At 60.4% G+C, this 16203-nt stretch overlaps 1 protein-coding gene across 4 annotated transcripts in view; it reads right to left on the bottom strand.

Moving 5' to 3' along the window:
• Positions 1 to 945: 945 nt before the first annotated feature.
• COQ8A (coenzyme Q8A) overlaps positions 946 to 16203 on the bottom strand; it is a 37546-nt gene continuing 22288 nt past the window's right edge. For all 4 annotated transcript variants that reach the window (XM_049112452.1, XM_035718514.2, XM_049112453.1 and 1 more), the window contains exons 5-15: positions 8349 to 8423; positions 5540 to 5662; positions 4273 to 4358; positions 3963 to 4103; positions 3448 to 3529; positions 3260 to 3353; positions 2896 to 3037; positions 2574 to 2681; positions 2419 to 2484; positions 2150 to 2236; positions 946 to 1867 (exon numbers count right to left, since the gene is read on the bottom strand). In XM_049112452.1, coding sequence (XP_048968409.1) covers positions 1580 to 1867; positions 2150 to 2236; positions 2419 to 2484; positions 2574 to 2681; positions 2896 to 3037; positions 3260 to 3353; positions 3448 to 3529; positions 3963 to 4103; positions 4273 to 4358; positions 5540 to 5662; positions 8349 to 8423 — 1292 coding nt within the window. In that variant the 3' untranslated portion in view covers positions 946 to 1579. The remainder of the gene's footprint in view (positions 1868 to 2149; positions 2237 to 2418; positions 2485 to 2573; positions 2682 to 2895; positions 3038 to 3259; positions 3354 to 3447; positions 3530 to 3962; positions 4104 to 4272; positions 4359 to 5539; positions 5663 to 8348; positions 8424 to 16203) is intronic.

Genomic DNA, 16203 nt, shown 5'->3' on the forward strand with positions numbered 1-16203 from the left:
GAATGGCACATCTGGGGACACCAGGCAGCCTCAGGGCCTTACTAAGGAAATCTGAAGCCCCTCAATCCCCCGCCCCCGGTCCTGTTCACATGCAGCAGACAGCAGCTGATGTCCCTGGCAGATCCTGGGTGTTGCCACATCTGACCCTCTGTCTCACCCAAGGGGCGTTATGCTCTGGGGGAGCTCCAGGCTTTCTGTAAGAGGCCGGTGGGAGGGTCGGCTCTGCGGGCTTACGTGGCCACTGTGTCCCCAGATGACTTGCCCGTAGACAGAGGGCCCCACATGGCCACAAATTGCAGTCTGCCAGCCCTTGAGTAGTGGAAGGGGAGCTCGGGCTGCGTGTCTGGTCTCATTCCAGACCTGGGTCCCTGGCGGCCTGCCCATCATCCCGTGGGCTCTGAGCCTGCCCCATACGTGCCTGCCCTGACGGCCACAGAAGGCACTCCTTTATAAACACACAACCTCAGTCAAAAATGCAACAGCCTCCAAAAGAGCCTCGACAGCTCCGGTGCCAGGCTCCCAGCTGCTGTCACTGAGACCAGCCCAACCCCTATTCTGTCATGGAGCCGTCTCCCTGTGTTCATCACTGCCTGCTGCACACCCACTGGGGGGATGCCAGCTGTGAAGGCCCCACGGCAATGCTCACAAATGCCCAGGCAGAGGATTCAGCTTGCCTTGGGAAAAGCCACAGCCCAGGGGGTGTTGTCCCTCAGCATGGCTGTCCCCTCAGATGCAGGTGGGCAGACCCTGTTGGCAGGGGTCACCACCGTCCCAGCTAGCTCTTCCGTGCATGTGATGGGGTGGGTGCCTCCCCCCCCCAGCCCTCCCCTCCCCACCAGGGATCAATCTGGGCCCAACAACCTGGGGTGTGACACCGGTCTCAAGCAGGTCACAATCAGCCCAGTGCCCTTTACGAGTAGAAGTCACACCACAATTCTAGGAGAGTGGGTTTTAGGTTTTTTAATATTGAAACAAATCAAACAATTACAAGAATTGTACAAAAATGAACAGCCTGTGGTGACCCCTCGGGTCTAAACAGGTGACATCTGCACATTCACCTCCTTCCACAAAAGCCCCCGCCCTGGAGCAGGAAAGAGGGGCCCTGCACACCGATCTCTGGCTCCTCACCCCTCCCAGGGGCGGCCGCAGATCTCCAGAAACTTCCACTGTCCAGAGCATTGAGCCCAGCCAGCGAGCAGGCCAGGCCTCACATGGGGAAGCATACTTGCCGGCACGGCTCGGAGCACAGGCAGAGGAAACACACACCTCATCCCAGAGACACGCAAGCCTTACCCTCTACGAACATTCGGTAAAATCTAAAGGGGCTTCTCTAATTCTGGTGGCAGGGAATCCAAGGGCTCCTCACGTTCCCAGGAGGAGAACCACCATTACAAGGAAAAGGGGGAAACCTGCTGTCTTCACTCATTTCAGAGGCTAAGCGCACACGGAGCAGACCCCAGAGGAGCCAGGGCTGAGACGGCAGTCTGGCTGTGGGAGGTTGGGGTGCCGGGGACAGCTGGGAGGGTCCGGGCGCCAGGGACGGTTGCGGGGGCGCCCAGGACCCCAGGGGGCAGCCCAGCTACTGCTGCTCAGCCCGCTGCTTGCAGTAGTTGCTGTAAGCCTCCTCGAACATGGACTTGCAGGGGAAGCGGGCCTTCAGCTTGGAGCAGATGAGGAAGGAGCCCCCCATCTTTCTGTGCAGGGAGTAGGTCTCCTCAGGGGGCGGGACGAGCCGGTGCTTCAGCATGATGGGGATCAGGTTGTGGATCTTCTCAGTGGTACTCTGCGTGCCAAAGTCAAAGGGCTCCTCCGAGGCAAAGGCCTCCCCCAGGATGAGGATGGCATCCAGGTGGGCGTCCTCCATGGCCTGCGGGGCGTGGCAAGGGGTGGGGGGGGTTACCCGGGCATGGAGCTCTCCCACTGAGTGGTGGTGAAGGCGAGGGGAGGTTAAGGGGGTGTGTGATTATTAAGGAGACTGATGAATGGTGGGTAGGGTGGGGTTGGGGGGGAGGTGGGGCTGGGCCAGGGGGAGTCCTCAAGGACACCAACACCTCTCATCCATTCACAAGTCAGGGTTTGGGGAAAGCAGCTGCTGCCCACCCTCCCCGTGCGAAGTCCCACGGAGCCCCGGAAGCCATGGGCCGCTGACCTTGACCTCATAGCCAGTGAGGAACTTCATCTCTATGGACTTCCTTAGCACCGCCTCCCTGTCTCTGTCGGCAGCTGCCCTGATGATCTGGGCACATGGGAGAGGCAGTGAGTGGCACAGAGGAGGCACCCCCCACACTCCCTCCAAGCTCCTGGCCTGGGAGCCCACCGGGCTTTGTCCTCCAGTGGACACCAGACACCATGCAGGAGGACAGCAAACCCGTCTCTCGCCCCCTTCCCAGCCTCTAAGCACCCCTGGCCCCTGCTGACCTGGATGTAGAGGTCCGTGAAGGACCGGTCATATTCCCGAGTCGCCCCAAAGTCCAGAAGAGCCACCTGGAACAAGCAACACGGGGGAGGTTTACCTGCTACAGCAGGGCCAGACCCCAACCTCAGGGGCCCCCAGGGAGGTGCCCAGGGCTCACCTTGTGCTGCTGAGGGTCATAGAAAAAGTTGGACCAGTTGGGGTCTGTCTGCATGAAGTGGAACTCAAACAGCTCCCTCAGGCACAGGACTAGGATGTTATAGCAGATCTGGGGGGGGCAGGGGGGGACATGGTGGCACCAGGCCCAGTCTGGGGCCCAGGGAGCCACCTCCCGTCCTCCCCCTCCAGCCGCCCTCCCCCATTGCACACATCAGGACTCCCGATGCTGAGTGTCCCCAGCAGGGGGACCTGAGAGCCCCCGGTGACCCCTCCCTCCCTCCCCACCGTGTCCCTCACGGTGACACGGCCACTGTGACACACACCTCGTTCCGGATCTCCTGGCTCAGCCCCTCGGCCTGGTCTAGGGGGAAGCCTGATACCAGCTCTGTGGTCAGCACATGGGGGCTGCAGAGCTCGTCCACGATCTCGGGCACATAGAAGAAGGGATGGTCCTTCAGCAGCTCCCTGAGGGTGGGTTGGGGGGGTCACATCCTGATGCCAGAGCCTCCCACCCTCACCCCCAAGATGGGCACTGAGGAACGGAGCCAGGCAGGGTGTGGCAGTGACCCCAGGTCCCAACTACAGCCACCTGCCCCTCAGAGCCACAGGGGCCTTCACCCCAGCCTGGAGGCTGCCTCAAGCTTGTCACCTGTGTCCCCCACGGGAGCCCCCAGCCATGAGCCCCACCTGAACTTCTTGGCGCAGGCGGCCTCCCGTTGGTAGTCACACTCCAGGGCCAGCTCCCGCCTCAGCACGTCAATCAGGTGCTCAGGGAACAGGCCTGCGCCGGGGAGCAGGGGGTCAGTGGGGGCTGAGGGCTCCCCAAGGTGGCCCCCTCGGATCCCCAGAGTCCATCCTGCGGGCCTGCCCCTGACCTTCAGGAAGCATGTTGCTCATGTTCAGCACGGCCATGAGATTGTTGACGTCACTGTTGATGCTCTGGGCTACACCAGGGTACTGCGGGGAAGCAGAGGGGTCCCAGGCAGGGCCCCGCTAGGGAGCCCCGCTCTCCCAGCCGAGGCCCACCCAGACCCCATGCCTAGGGTGAGTGAAAGATGGGACCTATGATGCGCCAGGACGCCCAGGCCCCACCAGCGGCCCTCATGCCACTGTGCCTCCCCCAACCTCCCCAGTCAGGGCCCCACCCCCCTGACAGACACTGACCTGTCCCCTCCCCGCCTCACCAGCCCAAACCAAGTCTGCAGGGAGGCTGTGCCACCAGAAGTCACTCTCAGTGTGTACTGCCCAGTGCCCAGTGCTGACCAGGTGCCGGGGACGGAAATGCTAAGACCCAGGCCCCACCCCGGAGCGGGGGCACACAGGGGTGGGGGGTGCGGACGCCCCAACACTGCAGGGCCCCCGAGGATGGCCGCATACACCGGGCGCCTACCTGGATCTTCATGGCCACCTCGCGGCCGCCCTTCATGCGAGCCAGGTGTACCTGGCCGATGGACGCCGCGGCGAAGGGCCGCTCCTCGAAGTACTCCAGCTTGTCCCGCCAGCCGGGACCCAGGTCGTTGTTGAGAGTTTTCTGGCAGGAGAGGTGAGGGAGGGGCCGTGAGCACAGCCCACCCCAGGGACACCCTGACAAGCACCCCCAGGCTGTCCCCCTCAGGCTACTGCAGTTGACCCCCAAGGGTGGGGGGACGGCCAAGGACCCAGACACCGCGCCCCCCCCATCACCAGCACCGCCTGCTCACAGTCATCTGCTTCAGCGGCATGAAGTCTGCGCTCTGCCTCACCCGCTCGAAGATCTTGGCCAGATGGGGGTTGATGAAAGCATCATCTAGAAGGCACCAGAAGGCACAGAGCAGAGGCCTCACCCCTCAAAGGGCAGGAGCGTGGGGCAGGGGCAGCGCAGCCCCCTCAGCCCCACTGTGGGGTGGCCCCGGGATGGAGGCAGACGCGCTGCTCCATGCACCAACCGAGGCCACACTGCAGCCCCCCAACTCCCCCGTGCGGCCAGGAGCCTCTCCCCACCCAGTATACCGGCCCCCAAGGCCATGGACCGTGGACGGAGCCCCAGGGAGGCCCAGGGAGGCCCCAGGGGGGCACGCACCCAGGCACTGCGGCCGACACAGGCACGAGACAGTGGCACCCGGGGCGCAGGGGGCGTCCGTGCAGCCTGAGGGCCCCTGCACAGCAGCAGGTGGGCTCGCTAGCTCACCCAGCGACCTGAGAGGGCGGCTTCTTAGAAATAATAGACGCTTTTCAGAATTATAAAACAAGCAAATTTTGGAAGTAAAGTGAAATAAGGTATCAAAAATACAGAGCCTGGCCCCTACAGAGAACTATTCCTTTTCCCTCTGACCCTACAGCTGTGGTCACGCTGCGCAGAGGCCGCTGCAGCCTGCTTTCCTCACGGTGGTTTCTCCCGGTGTGGGCGTCCTGAACATTCTACATGTCTGTGTGTCCAGGACCACAGAGGACGCTCCTCCTGCGCAGAGCCCGGTGCACATCTCTGACACTGTCCTCGTGAAGGGCCACCACACAGGGTGTCCTGGACTCGGGGCTGGCCCACAGAAGGGCTGTGGAGGCACCCCACTGGCCAGGGGGTTAACTCCCAGCTCACGCCCCCGGTGAGCCCTGCGGTGCCAGGAGGGGCCTTGTCTTCAAACTCCCCTCGCAGGAGCCAGGCCTTGGGGGCACCCCCCTCCCACCGTGGCCCTGATCTGGGGCCCATGTGCCCGCATACCCCAGGTCCTGCGGGGGCAAGCCCGCGACCTCCCCCACCAGCACCTCCAACCCACACACGCAGCAGCAGGGGGACCCTCACCAACTTGTGAGAGGTCAGGACAACCCACGAGGCGAGAAACAGGAGCACAGGCTCCTACTTCAGATGTTCTTAAACATCCGGCTGGTTAACAGCCAGGACTCCAGCAAGAGGGCCCAGTGGTGGGGACACACCCCCGTCCCCTCCCGAGGGGGATCAAAGCGCCATGCCCCCGCCCCCCGGTGCCCACTTACCCTGGATGCTCAGCATCTGGCCCAGCTTGAGCGCCGCCCCGCGCACCTTGCACAACGTGCGCACGATGCGCTCCGCGTTGGCCTCAGACAGGAAGGGGCTGGAATCCAGCACAGCTTTCTTCCCTGCAGGCAGGAGCCAGGTCAGTGCGCACCCACCGGCCCCTCTCGGGTGTCCACACACCTCATCCGACCCAACCTGGCCTGGCCAAGCAGCCCGAGGAGGATGAGGTGGGCCTGCGGGCCTGGGGGTGCCTCCCGGGGCTCCACGCCTCATGAAGACAGGGACAGTACGGAATGTCGGGGCCACACACGGGCTCCGGCCTCCCGAACTTCCTAGAAACCAGCATGGTGCTGACACCCTGCCTGGTGCTGTGGAAGGGCCTCCCGGGCACCCAGCTCTCCCCAGGCCTGATTCTGGAACCCACCCATGCACACACACACACATGCACATACACGCACATGCACAGACACGCACATACAGACACACATGCATATACACACATGCACACAGGTACACGCACACAGGCACATGCACACGGACATGCACACACACATGCTCACAGGCACGCAGACATGCCCACACCCACACACACATATGCACACACACACAGAGCCCCTCCCTCCCTCCGTAGTGGTCCCTGGGGCCTGCTGGGGGTAGCACTGAAGGCCATGCTCAGCTGCTCAGAGGCAGGGGTACGAGGACAGAGGGACCAACGTGAGGACGACTGTCACTGTCCCTCCCACCCAGGTAGGGGACAATGGGCAGCTGGCTGCAGAGGGTACAGTCCTCCGGGGAGGGAAGCACAGGGTCCAGGGCAGCGCAGTGGTGGTGTACCCCTCCCTCCACCCAGGAGGCCCTGGGTGCAAATGACCTCCGACTGGCACGAGCAGGGGTGGCAGGTGGCAGGTGAAAGGGCAAGGAGCTGGCAGGCGGCGGTGGGGGGAGGGCTGCAGGGCATCAGGGCCTGCTGACCCCATCCTCCCACCCCAACCCCAGCGCAGCCCAAACACCAAGTCCCCTTGTTCTGAAGTAGGGAGAGGCCGGAGCAGGGCTTTCTCCTCACCTGCTCGGGACGCTGCCCCTGTCCACCCCAGCTGCTCCAGCCCGGGACACCCACTGCTCTCCCTGCGCTCTGTCCTGTGAGCCCAGTCAGATCTGTCCCCACACTGTCCCCATGGTGCCAGGCACTGTCCTCAGGCCCCATCACCACCGGCCTGGCCCAGCGCTCCACGGGGGAGCCAAGTCCTCACGGAGGGAAAGGCACAGGTGAGGGGGGTGGGAGAGGGCGGGGGGGCAGGAGGGACACGGGGATTGAGGCTCCGGGGACGTTCAGTCTGCAGATGAGAAGCCCCTGAGAGCAGCCGCGAATCCACTGTGGAAAAGCGGGGAGGAGGAGAAGGCTGGCGGGGAGGCTGCTGGCCCTCAGCACACAGCCCCTGCCTGGGGCGCTCCTGAGATCTGGGGACCGTGCTCAGTCCTCCCAGGCCTTCCAGACAGCACCCCCACAGCCCAGGCATGGCCGGTTCTGAGAGCGGTCTGGGGAAGCCAGGCCACGGCGGGCAGGCCCCCCACTCACGGGAGGCCCTGCTGGGGCAGACCGGGCCTTGCTGGCCAGGGGCTCCGGAGCCCCCTCGGGACTGCCCAGGTCACCCAGCAGCTCTCAGGCCATGCTCTCTAAGCCCCCTGACCCCCAGTCAGGGTCCCCACTTCCCTGACGAAGGTCACCAGCTGTAACCCTGGAGCCAGTTCTCTGCTTGGCGGAGGTGGGCCGGAGAGCAGCCAGCTTCCAGGGGGACAGGAGGGGGCTGTGCCCAGAGAACACTGGCTTCTCATTCCAGAGAGAGCCCATCTTCGCTTCCCAAAGTATCTCGGTGCCAACACTAAAAATACCCTCACTAAACCCTCTCTGTCCTCCGGCTCCTTCCAAGGACGCTCGGTGTGCCCCGTGCGCCCCTCCCTCCAGGAGGCCCCTCATCCCCACAGGGGGTTCTTGCAGGTGAAGCAGGGCCATCCAGGTGTCCAGAAGGCTCCCTCGCAGCCCCCAGTGGAGCCCAGCCCTGGACTTTCGGGGGCCACAGTGCAATAGCACAGTGGGCGTCCCTGGGTCCCCACAGAAAAAGGAAGGAGCTGATGCCCCCTCAATGGCCGGGGGCACCCAGCTTAGATCTTCAAATATTTGGGAAATCCACCAAGCAGAGGCCTCTACCAGCCCTGCTCTCGATGCCCCCAGGGCCCCAGCCCAGACAGGTCGGTGGGAGGACATCCAGGGGCCCCCAGACCCAGTGTCACGAAAACCACCAGTCTGCAGAACATTCTCCATGAAGTACACCCCCGACCAGGCCACCCCAACTAGGGGACTGACGGCTGGGACCTCATGGGCCCAGGAAGGCAGGGGACAGAGGAGTCGTGATCTTCACCTCGGAGACAGAGGGTCCAGGGCAAGAGAAGGGGCCGCTGTGGGTGTCTGGGCCAGGGCAGCAGGGCTTGAAGGGTCTGTGCCAGTAGCACAAACATCCCTCACCCACAGCCCCATGGGGAGCCCTGCACCCCGACAGCCCCACGAGCAGGGCAGAGGCAGGACCAAAACAGAGGCTCCAACAGGAAGTGGGTGGGTGTGCCCACCACCAGAGGAGCCAGGAAGGGCCAAGCAGAGCAGCCTTGAGGCCTCAGCAGACACGGGGGCACCATATACGTGGAACATGGGGCAGGAGGCGGCCCCTGGGTGGGGGAGGTGGTCAACACTCCAGAACGGGGTTGGGGGCGGGGGTGCTGGGAGCTGACTGGCCCACCTCCCAGGGCCCAGCTCACCTGAAGGGTCCTCTGGGCGGAGGCTCTTCTTGGCTACTTCGGCCAGGGCCCCAAAGCCTAGCCCCACGGCCAGACCTGCAAGGAGACGAGGCACTGGGCACAGGTGCAGGGCCTGCCCACCACCCCCACATCCACGAGGCCCAGAACGGCCCCATGTGGCCCCGCCTTAGCTCCCGGGGACCCTCGCTGACAGTCCAGACCTTCTGAAAAGGGACAAAAGGAAGGAGGTACACAGGCGCTGATTTCAGATGTCTGGCTCCAGGTGGGCGCCTGTGGGAAAAGGCGTCCCCCACCCCACCCCTGCTTGTGAGACCCGTGAAGAGGCTAGAAAGCGCACAAGTGTGACGCGGTTTCCCGGCATAGACACAGCCCAGTGATGGTCTGTGGGCCAGGGAGGCGGGCGGCACAGCAGCCCCCACACCCAGAGGGGTGAGCTGACCCCGGGCACCCTGTTCAGCGGGTGAGAAAACCAGCATGTGCTTCTGTGTTTTCCAAGGTTTGCACAATGATCATGTATTACTGTTATGAAAAATATTACTGCATTTATTGAAAATGTTATTTAACAAAAAAATAATAGCAAATAAGTGGTAAAAGTGAACAACAATTTTCAAGGTAACCTAACCTTACAATGTGCTTAGTGACCATCCTAGCCACCGGGTCACCAGCTGGAAGCCCACGGGTCGGGGCGAGAGCTCCCAGTAGGGCCAGGCACCGGCAGCGCTCCGGTGCTTGCTGTTACCGTCACTAATTCTGTTCAAGATGGTTGGAACTGGGCTGCCCAAAAGAAGTACAAGGCCAGCCATGTGCACAAGGTTAAATTTTCTAGTAGCCACGTTAAAAAAAAAAAGACAAAAAGACAAAAGGAAGTGTGGGAAGTGAATGCATGTTGTGTATTTTATCTAACATAATACATCCAAAATATTATCAGGAAGTCCTCTTGTGTTTAAGACTTATCAGAGGTGTTTCACTGTTCTGTTTTGGTTTTGTATGGAGTCTTCAAAACCAGTGTGTACTTTGCCCTCACACAGCGCCACCCCCGCCCCCGGCCCGGCTGGGGCTGGCGATGCTTCAGGCGCTCATGCACACAGCACAGGGCAGCGCAGGATGAGCCGAGCTCTGGAAGCCACAGAAAGGAGCCAAGCACCCAGAAATGGCCCTCACGCCCACCCAGACACGGGTGCCAGGGCCTGTTTATCCTGCCAACCGGCTCTGGGGGGCCCTGGGCAGGGAGCGGAGAGCAGCCATGCCAATTAAACATTAACTCCCCTGCTGCCTGCCCACCTCACCCCACCCAGCACCGTATCTGACTTTGCAAACTAAGTGATAACAAGCAAGGTTAACTTTCAAACAAGAGTAACCTGCACCACGGTCTCTCTGCTTCTAGACTTTTCTCTGCCTGCATCAAGTCCAAAGACAAGCCCAGGGTTAGCCAGCCTGGCCACTGCGAGCAGAGGCGGCCCACCAGCTCCCCTGCCCCTCTTCTCCCCCAGATGCTATGTCAAACCCTTCCCTGGCCATTTCTAGGCCACCAGGCAGGGCCGAAGCTTTCCAAGGGCAAGGACGTGTCATTAAATCACCAAAAGAACATTCTGCAGAGAAGGCCTTCAGCGGCTCCTGTGGCCCTCCAAGCTCCCCGGGGAGCTTGCCCAGCGCCAGGCCCGATGTGCTGCCAGCTGATGGGCTCCCCACTGCAGCCAGCCTGGCCGCCCTGACCTTGGCCTCAGGAGCTCCCGGTCCCCCGCCACCACCCGGCGAGCTTCAGGCCATTGCAGAGCCTCGTGGAGGGGGAAGCACAAGGCCCAGGATGGCACTGCCCTCCGTGCCGTGACCCACGATCGGCCCGCCTGGCCCACGCGGCCTGCCCGCAAGGAAGACGACCAGCCCCGGAACCAGTGCTGCAGCCCGCGGCCCGGCCAGCTCCGCCAGGAAGGCTGCTGGCGCTTCGCTCGAGAACAGAGCTTCTGCCGTCAAGAAACGCGGGGCAAGTAGACGGCTCTCCCCGGAGACCGGGGAGCCCTGGGCCAGCTTCCCGGCCCCCAGCCCAGGCCTTCCTCCCTGAGGAAGAACAAACACCATCCGAAGGCGAAGGCGGCGCCATCGGTAAGGACGCGTGGCGAGAGGGGCCCCGAGCGGGAGGAGGAAGCACAGGTTTCTGGCGACTCTGGCCTGGGCGCCCAGAAACCCGGCCCCCTCTACGGGGCAAGGCTCGTGGGGGCTTCTGCGCAACAGCCGCGGGCGAACAGATTGCTACGGACGACAGGCCGCGCCAGGCACTGTTCCGGGGCCCCGCTTTCGTGACACATCTTCTAAGACACAGGAATGTGGGTGCCCCTGCCCCTTCCGTGCGGGTCCGAGTCACGGCAGCCTGCGCGGCACACCTCCACCCTCGCCACCCTGTCTTCCGATAGGATACACCTCTGTGGCCTTCTCTCTTCCTCGATATATTTCTTTACTGACATTATTCACTTTTTTCACTTTTGGAATCCGTGATCACCAGCAGAACCACACACGGACAAGTGGCATCACGTGGTCACTGAAGCACACCACGGGTGACACAGGAGTCCCACAGTGCCCCTGCCCCTTCCTGAGGTCAAGTCTTTTTTTTTTTTTTAAATAGACTCCACACCCAACGTGGCAATTGAACCCACGACCCCAAGACTGAGAGTCACGTGTCCTCCGACTGATAAGCCAGGTGCCCCTCCTGAGCTATTTTTTAAAGCAAAGCCTCTTTTCTGGGACTGAGGGTCCCTTAACCTTTCACCTTCTAAAAATACTAGGGTTCCCAAGGGTCCATTTGCTCTACACCCCATTCCTGGCACAGTCTTCTCACATCTGTTCCCTGGATCGGATTTCGCAAGCGGCCCCACACATCACGTCGCCCTATCTCCTCCTGCTTCTACATGTTTGGTTTCCTCCCGTTCCGTCCTGGTGCCCTCAGCACCCCCTCGCCGCTGCCTCACTGGCAGGACTGCAGGTTCCTGGCGGAGGCCTCTGGCTGCCACACGTGCCAACGAGCGGCGCTCGGCTCCTTGGGAGATCAGCCTCCTCGGCGGCCAGCCTGACCCACTGGAGTCTCATCTCTGTCTTTCAAGCCTCCTTCATTTTCCAGACACACGGGAGGCCGGGAAGACAACTCCTCTGAAGCAGAAATTGGAACAGGGACAGAAGATACAGATAAGAACGTGGGAGACACACAGGACCGTGGACACATTATACGTCAAACACGTGTTGGGGGACAGAACAGGGCAGAAGCAGCACTTGAAGAAATGACCAGAACTTCCTGATGCTGACAACAGAAATATCAAGCCACAGATTGAAATATCCTCATTGAAGCCAATGCAAGACCTGTACTGTCCAGGGCCTGGGACTTCCGCAGGGCCAGCGTCCACCCCCGGCCCAGGGCTCAGCCACGACTGCGGGCTCCGGATCAACCCAGCAGGCTGCAGGTGGTGGTGCCTAGACCCGGAGCACGCCTGTAAGCGGTCACCGTGCGCACGGGGCTCCGCTCCGGCCCCCCCGCCCCCCGCCACCTCTGGCAGAGGTCTCTGAGCACACGGCCAGCTGCCCGTGGAGGGCTGCCGGAGCCTGACAGGGGGTAGGCAGCAGAGTCCACGTTTACAAAGTCCGAAGTCAATGCGGGTCGCCAGTCCAGCGGAGTGTCCCATCCCGGGAGTGAGAGGCGCCCAACGGGAAGAACGTGCAGAACAAAGGGAGCCAGGTGCTACGTCCAGAGGTCTAGGCCACCCCGGCCCTAGAAGTGCCAGTCCTGCCAGAGCCTTCGCCATATGGTGGCCCCGTGTCCACAGAAGGCCCAGCAGACCCTCCTCTTGGAGGAAGACGACATCCCAGCCTGCACTGCTCCCAGAGGCCCAGAGCCGAGCTGCAGTGGACAGGAGGTCGTGAGAAGCGGGCAGCAGCCGGCAGAGTGGAGAACTTGGGGACAGGGCAGGCAGGGGCGGCTGGCTCTGCCACATTGCTCAGGCTGGAGTCCGCAGCATCACCCCCCTTCCTTCTTAGTGTGGGGAGGAAGGAGGCGAATGCCTGCCAACCACTGTGGGCAAAATCCCTCCCTGCTGGGCTTTATCAGAGTCTCTGCTCCCAGGTCTGCAGCTTCTGAAAGTGGCCTGCACAGGGGAATCATAATGTTCCCCACGCTGCGGCCCACCAAACGGACAGCCCAAGCCAGGAGTCCCTCCATCCTGTGGGAGGAACTCTCCCAGGGGTGAGGCTGGCTCTTATGCCATCTTGTTGCCTAGCCCACCCTGAGAACTGTCCCAAGCCTTGGGCCATGCGGCAGCTGCTCCTCTGCAGATGCCCACCCCATTCTGGGCCCACGGGATCCTATCTGCTCCCCTAGATGACCATACCCCAGGCCCTCTCTCTCCAGGAGGCCAACCACACTAGCTCCATGCAAATGATGGATCATGTGCATTTTAACCTTTTTTTCCCGTAATATGAATATGCTGGTTTTGTATTAGGCCCTCATTCCCACGCTGTGTTCTCAGGTACATGAGAGATCCCAGGGGTCAGGGGGCAGCAGCTCCAGGTCTACACAGCAGAATACTTGTGTCACCAGGGACAGCGATTATGTGGAGGGCGGAGCCTATGGAGCCACCTCATTTGTGCACTGGAGTCAGCTCTTCAGCCACAGTGTCCTCTCGAAAGCCCTCCCTCCACCTGTGGTGTTCCAGAGAGAGAAGATTTGAACTTGTCTAGGGCCTGATCTTCTCCTGGAAGTCAGGAAATTGGTCTCGACAGGAACATGTGGTGCCAAGGGGAAGCCAGTGTTGACTGAGGGTTGTCTATCCATGTCACAGAGGGTTCTTGGTCCAGACTTCTAGTCCCAGAGCCCAGGACTCACTGTTCCTACCACATCCAGCCTTCATGGGACTCTGCGGGGCCTACCATGCACAACAGGGTGTGTGTGTGTGTGTGTGTCTGTGTGTCTGTGTGTCTGTGTATCTGTGTGTTAAAAATGACTTGGTGGAGGGGGGGGCACCTGGGAGGCTCAGTCAGTGAAGCATCTGCCTTCAGCTCAGGCCATGATTCCGGGGTCCTACGATCAAGCCCTGAATTGGGCTCCCTGCTCAATGCAGAGTCTGCTTCTCCCTCTCCCTGCTGCCCCGCCTGCTTATGTGTGTGCACTCTCTCTCTTTCTCTAATAAAATAAATAAATAAAATCTTTTTTAAAAAATGAGTTGGTAAGAACAGGTTTAGGAACAACACCTCGGGACCCTTCTTGAGCTGCCCGGGAATGGGTGTCTGAGGCAAAGCCTACATTTCTTACTTTATAAATTCTGGGCTTTTCCTGTCAGCTTCCAGAGAGACCATCAGCCATGACTTCTCTGGTGCCCAGAGCCACGTCCTGCCTGCCGCAGCAGTGGCTGGGTTCGCGAGGAAGAGAGAAAGCTCCATTCCTGTGCCAAGAGAGCCCCACCAACCTCCCTCCCTGTGCCAGAAGGGGACAACTTCACAGAGCACCTGGGGTGACGCGTCCACTTGCTGCTCACTCTGGTGATCGTATTTGTCTGGCCTCCAAAGGACAAACATGTTGGTCTTCTCCCTGTTCCTCTGGGGTTTTATTGTTTATAAACTTTTCATTTTGAGAAGAAGAGCCAGAGCATCTCTGACCAAAAGTTCTGTTCCAGGAATGGATCTGGATCACAGCCTGGGGCCCCTGAGGTGGGGGCTGAACCTCCCTTTCTCTTGTGCTCCCTCCCTACTTTGGCCAGGTCTGTCCTAAACAATTGACTCCCACCCCAGCCCCTCTTCTAATTCCCACTCCCAAAAACTGCCCTACACACACACACACACACACACACACACACACACAGGTCTGAAGAAGCTACGAACACGCCAAGCCTTGTTCCCAATCTCCTGTGTCAAGACCATTCCTGGATGTGGTTCATACCAATGCACTTGTTCTATGATGGAACCAATCTCCTTTAGTCCTGATCTCAGTCAGGGTGGAGAGAAGCGGGGGAGGGGAGGACCTTCCATGTATGAAGTACGGTCAGGAGACTGAGACACAGAAGATGAGCTACATCCATGTCATTTGGGCACTTCCATGTGGGGGCGAGAAACTTACGTCCCGGTGGCCACAGTTTAACAGGAGACAGACGAGTGTGGCGCCCTCCCTTCCTGTGTGTGAAATCTCGAATGGATGGGGCGGTGCGGGGGGAGGAAAGCTTGTGTCTCTCTGTTCTTTCCCTCATTTCTGAACTGCAGGCCACCGAGCTCCCGAGGGCACCAGGGCCTCCACCTCCAGGCAGTTTAGGGAGCGGCTGACTTTGCCTGGTGGGCACATCCTCCTACTCACTGGTGCTTGTAACACACGCTGACCCCTTTCCCTTCTCTCCTTACCCTGGGGAAAAATACAATGAATAAGTAAAACCTTACTGGTTCTGGAAAAAGACCCCAATTTTAAAGAAGGGAAAGTAGATAGGGTCCAAGGTCCCAAGGAAGCAGGGCAGGAATTGTAACCCAGATACTGTGATGACCTAAAGCCCAGTCCTGACCCCAAACCCTGCCTTTGACCCCATTTCCATATCACTCCTTCACAAGACCCAACATCCACACCATCACTCTGCTCCCAACACGTGGGCTGTAAGACACCCACTGCTGACCTTTTCAAAGGTGGGCCTGCCTCCCAGGGGTCTAGAATCATCCCTTTCCTTCATGCCCCCGCCCCCCCTGTAAAGATCCGACATCTGTTGGTCTGCTTCGCACCCTCACGAGGGAAAGAGAGGTTAGCAGGCCTGCTAGAAGAACAAAGTGGGAATGTTACCTCACTGCTTGGATGACGACCCGCCAGTAAACCACACACTTCGCAACCCAGTGAAGAGCCACATAAAAGGGATGCTTGCAGCTCTGGAAACAGTTTTTTTGCAACACACATGGTTCTAAGAATCCAGGATATTAATTCCGACTGCTTTCTACTCAACTCCACTCTATTGCTTTTTTAAACTCCTGCCTTAGCCCACTACATTGACTTCCCGCCCGTGGAAGGGTCAGAACACACATTGTGAGAACCTCGGGGTGAGGCTGAAGGCCCGGAACTCACTCAGGAGCCCAAGTGACACGTTCCTCCCAGACCCAGCCGCTCCCTGCAACCACCTACCCCCTGGAAGCCTGACACAGCAGCCACCAAGTGTTGGGCAACCCTCCAGCGCACACCGAAGACGGCTCGGGGCCCTGGGAAGCTGTCAGCAAGGGCTCCAGAGGCTCCTGGTGGCTAAGAGCACCTGCTCACCCCAACCCCGACCGCTACCCGGGAGGCATCTGGCCTGAGGGGAGCCCTGCACTGGGCCTTGCTGAGGCTGCCTGTGTGCCCACACACCTGCCCACTCCACTGGTCTTCCTCAGCCCCCGACCCCGAGAACCTGGCTCTGCCCTCTCCCCAAGAATTCATGGCATTCCAACAAATTCTAATCTACCCCCACAACCTTCTTTCTGGCCACTTGTCCCAAACACCCCCTCAACTAGCCTTACCGCAAAGACCCCCCAGGGGAGAATTGCATCACTCCAAACCTGTCAGCCGGGCAAAGCCTCCGGTGAGCCAACCTCGAGTGGTGGGGAGAGGGCTGGAGAGGAAGGCCACAGAGCAGGAAGGGACAGTTCTGGCAGTGGGCCTCCGTGCAACACTTTGGTAACCAACACCACCCTTTACCCACGTGCCCAGCATCCCGCGGACTGAGCCCCCCAATGGAGGCCGCCAGCGCACAGATTCTCAAATGTGTCCTGGTAGTGGCACCCCAGGCAGTTACAATGTTCTGCGAGGAACTGGCTGAACACAAGCCCACGTGAGAAAACAAAGCACAGACTCTGTCCTAAAACACAGATGATACTTTCAGCC

The sequence above is a fragment of the Canis lupus genome, chromosome 7 (assembly GCF_003254725.2).
Source record: "Canis lupus dingo isolate Sandy chromosome 7, ASM325472v2, whole genome shotgun sequence".
NCBI classification, from domain to species: domain Eukaryota; kingdom Metazoa; phylum Chordata; class Mammalia; order Carnivora; family Canidae; genus Canis; species Canis lupus.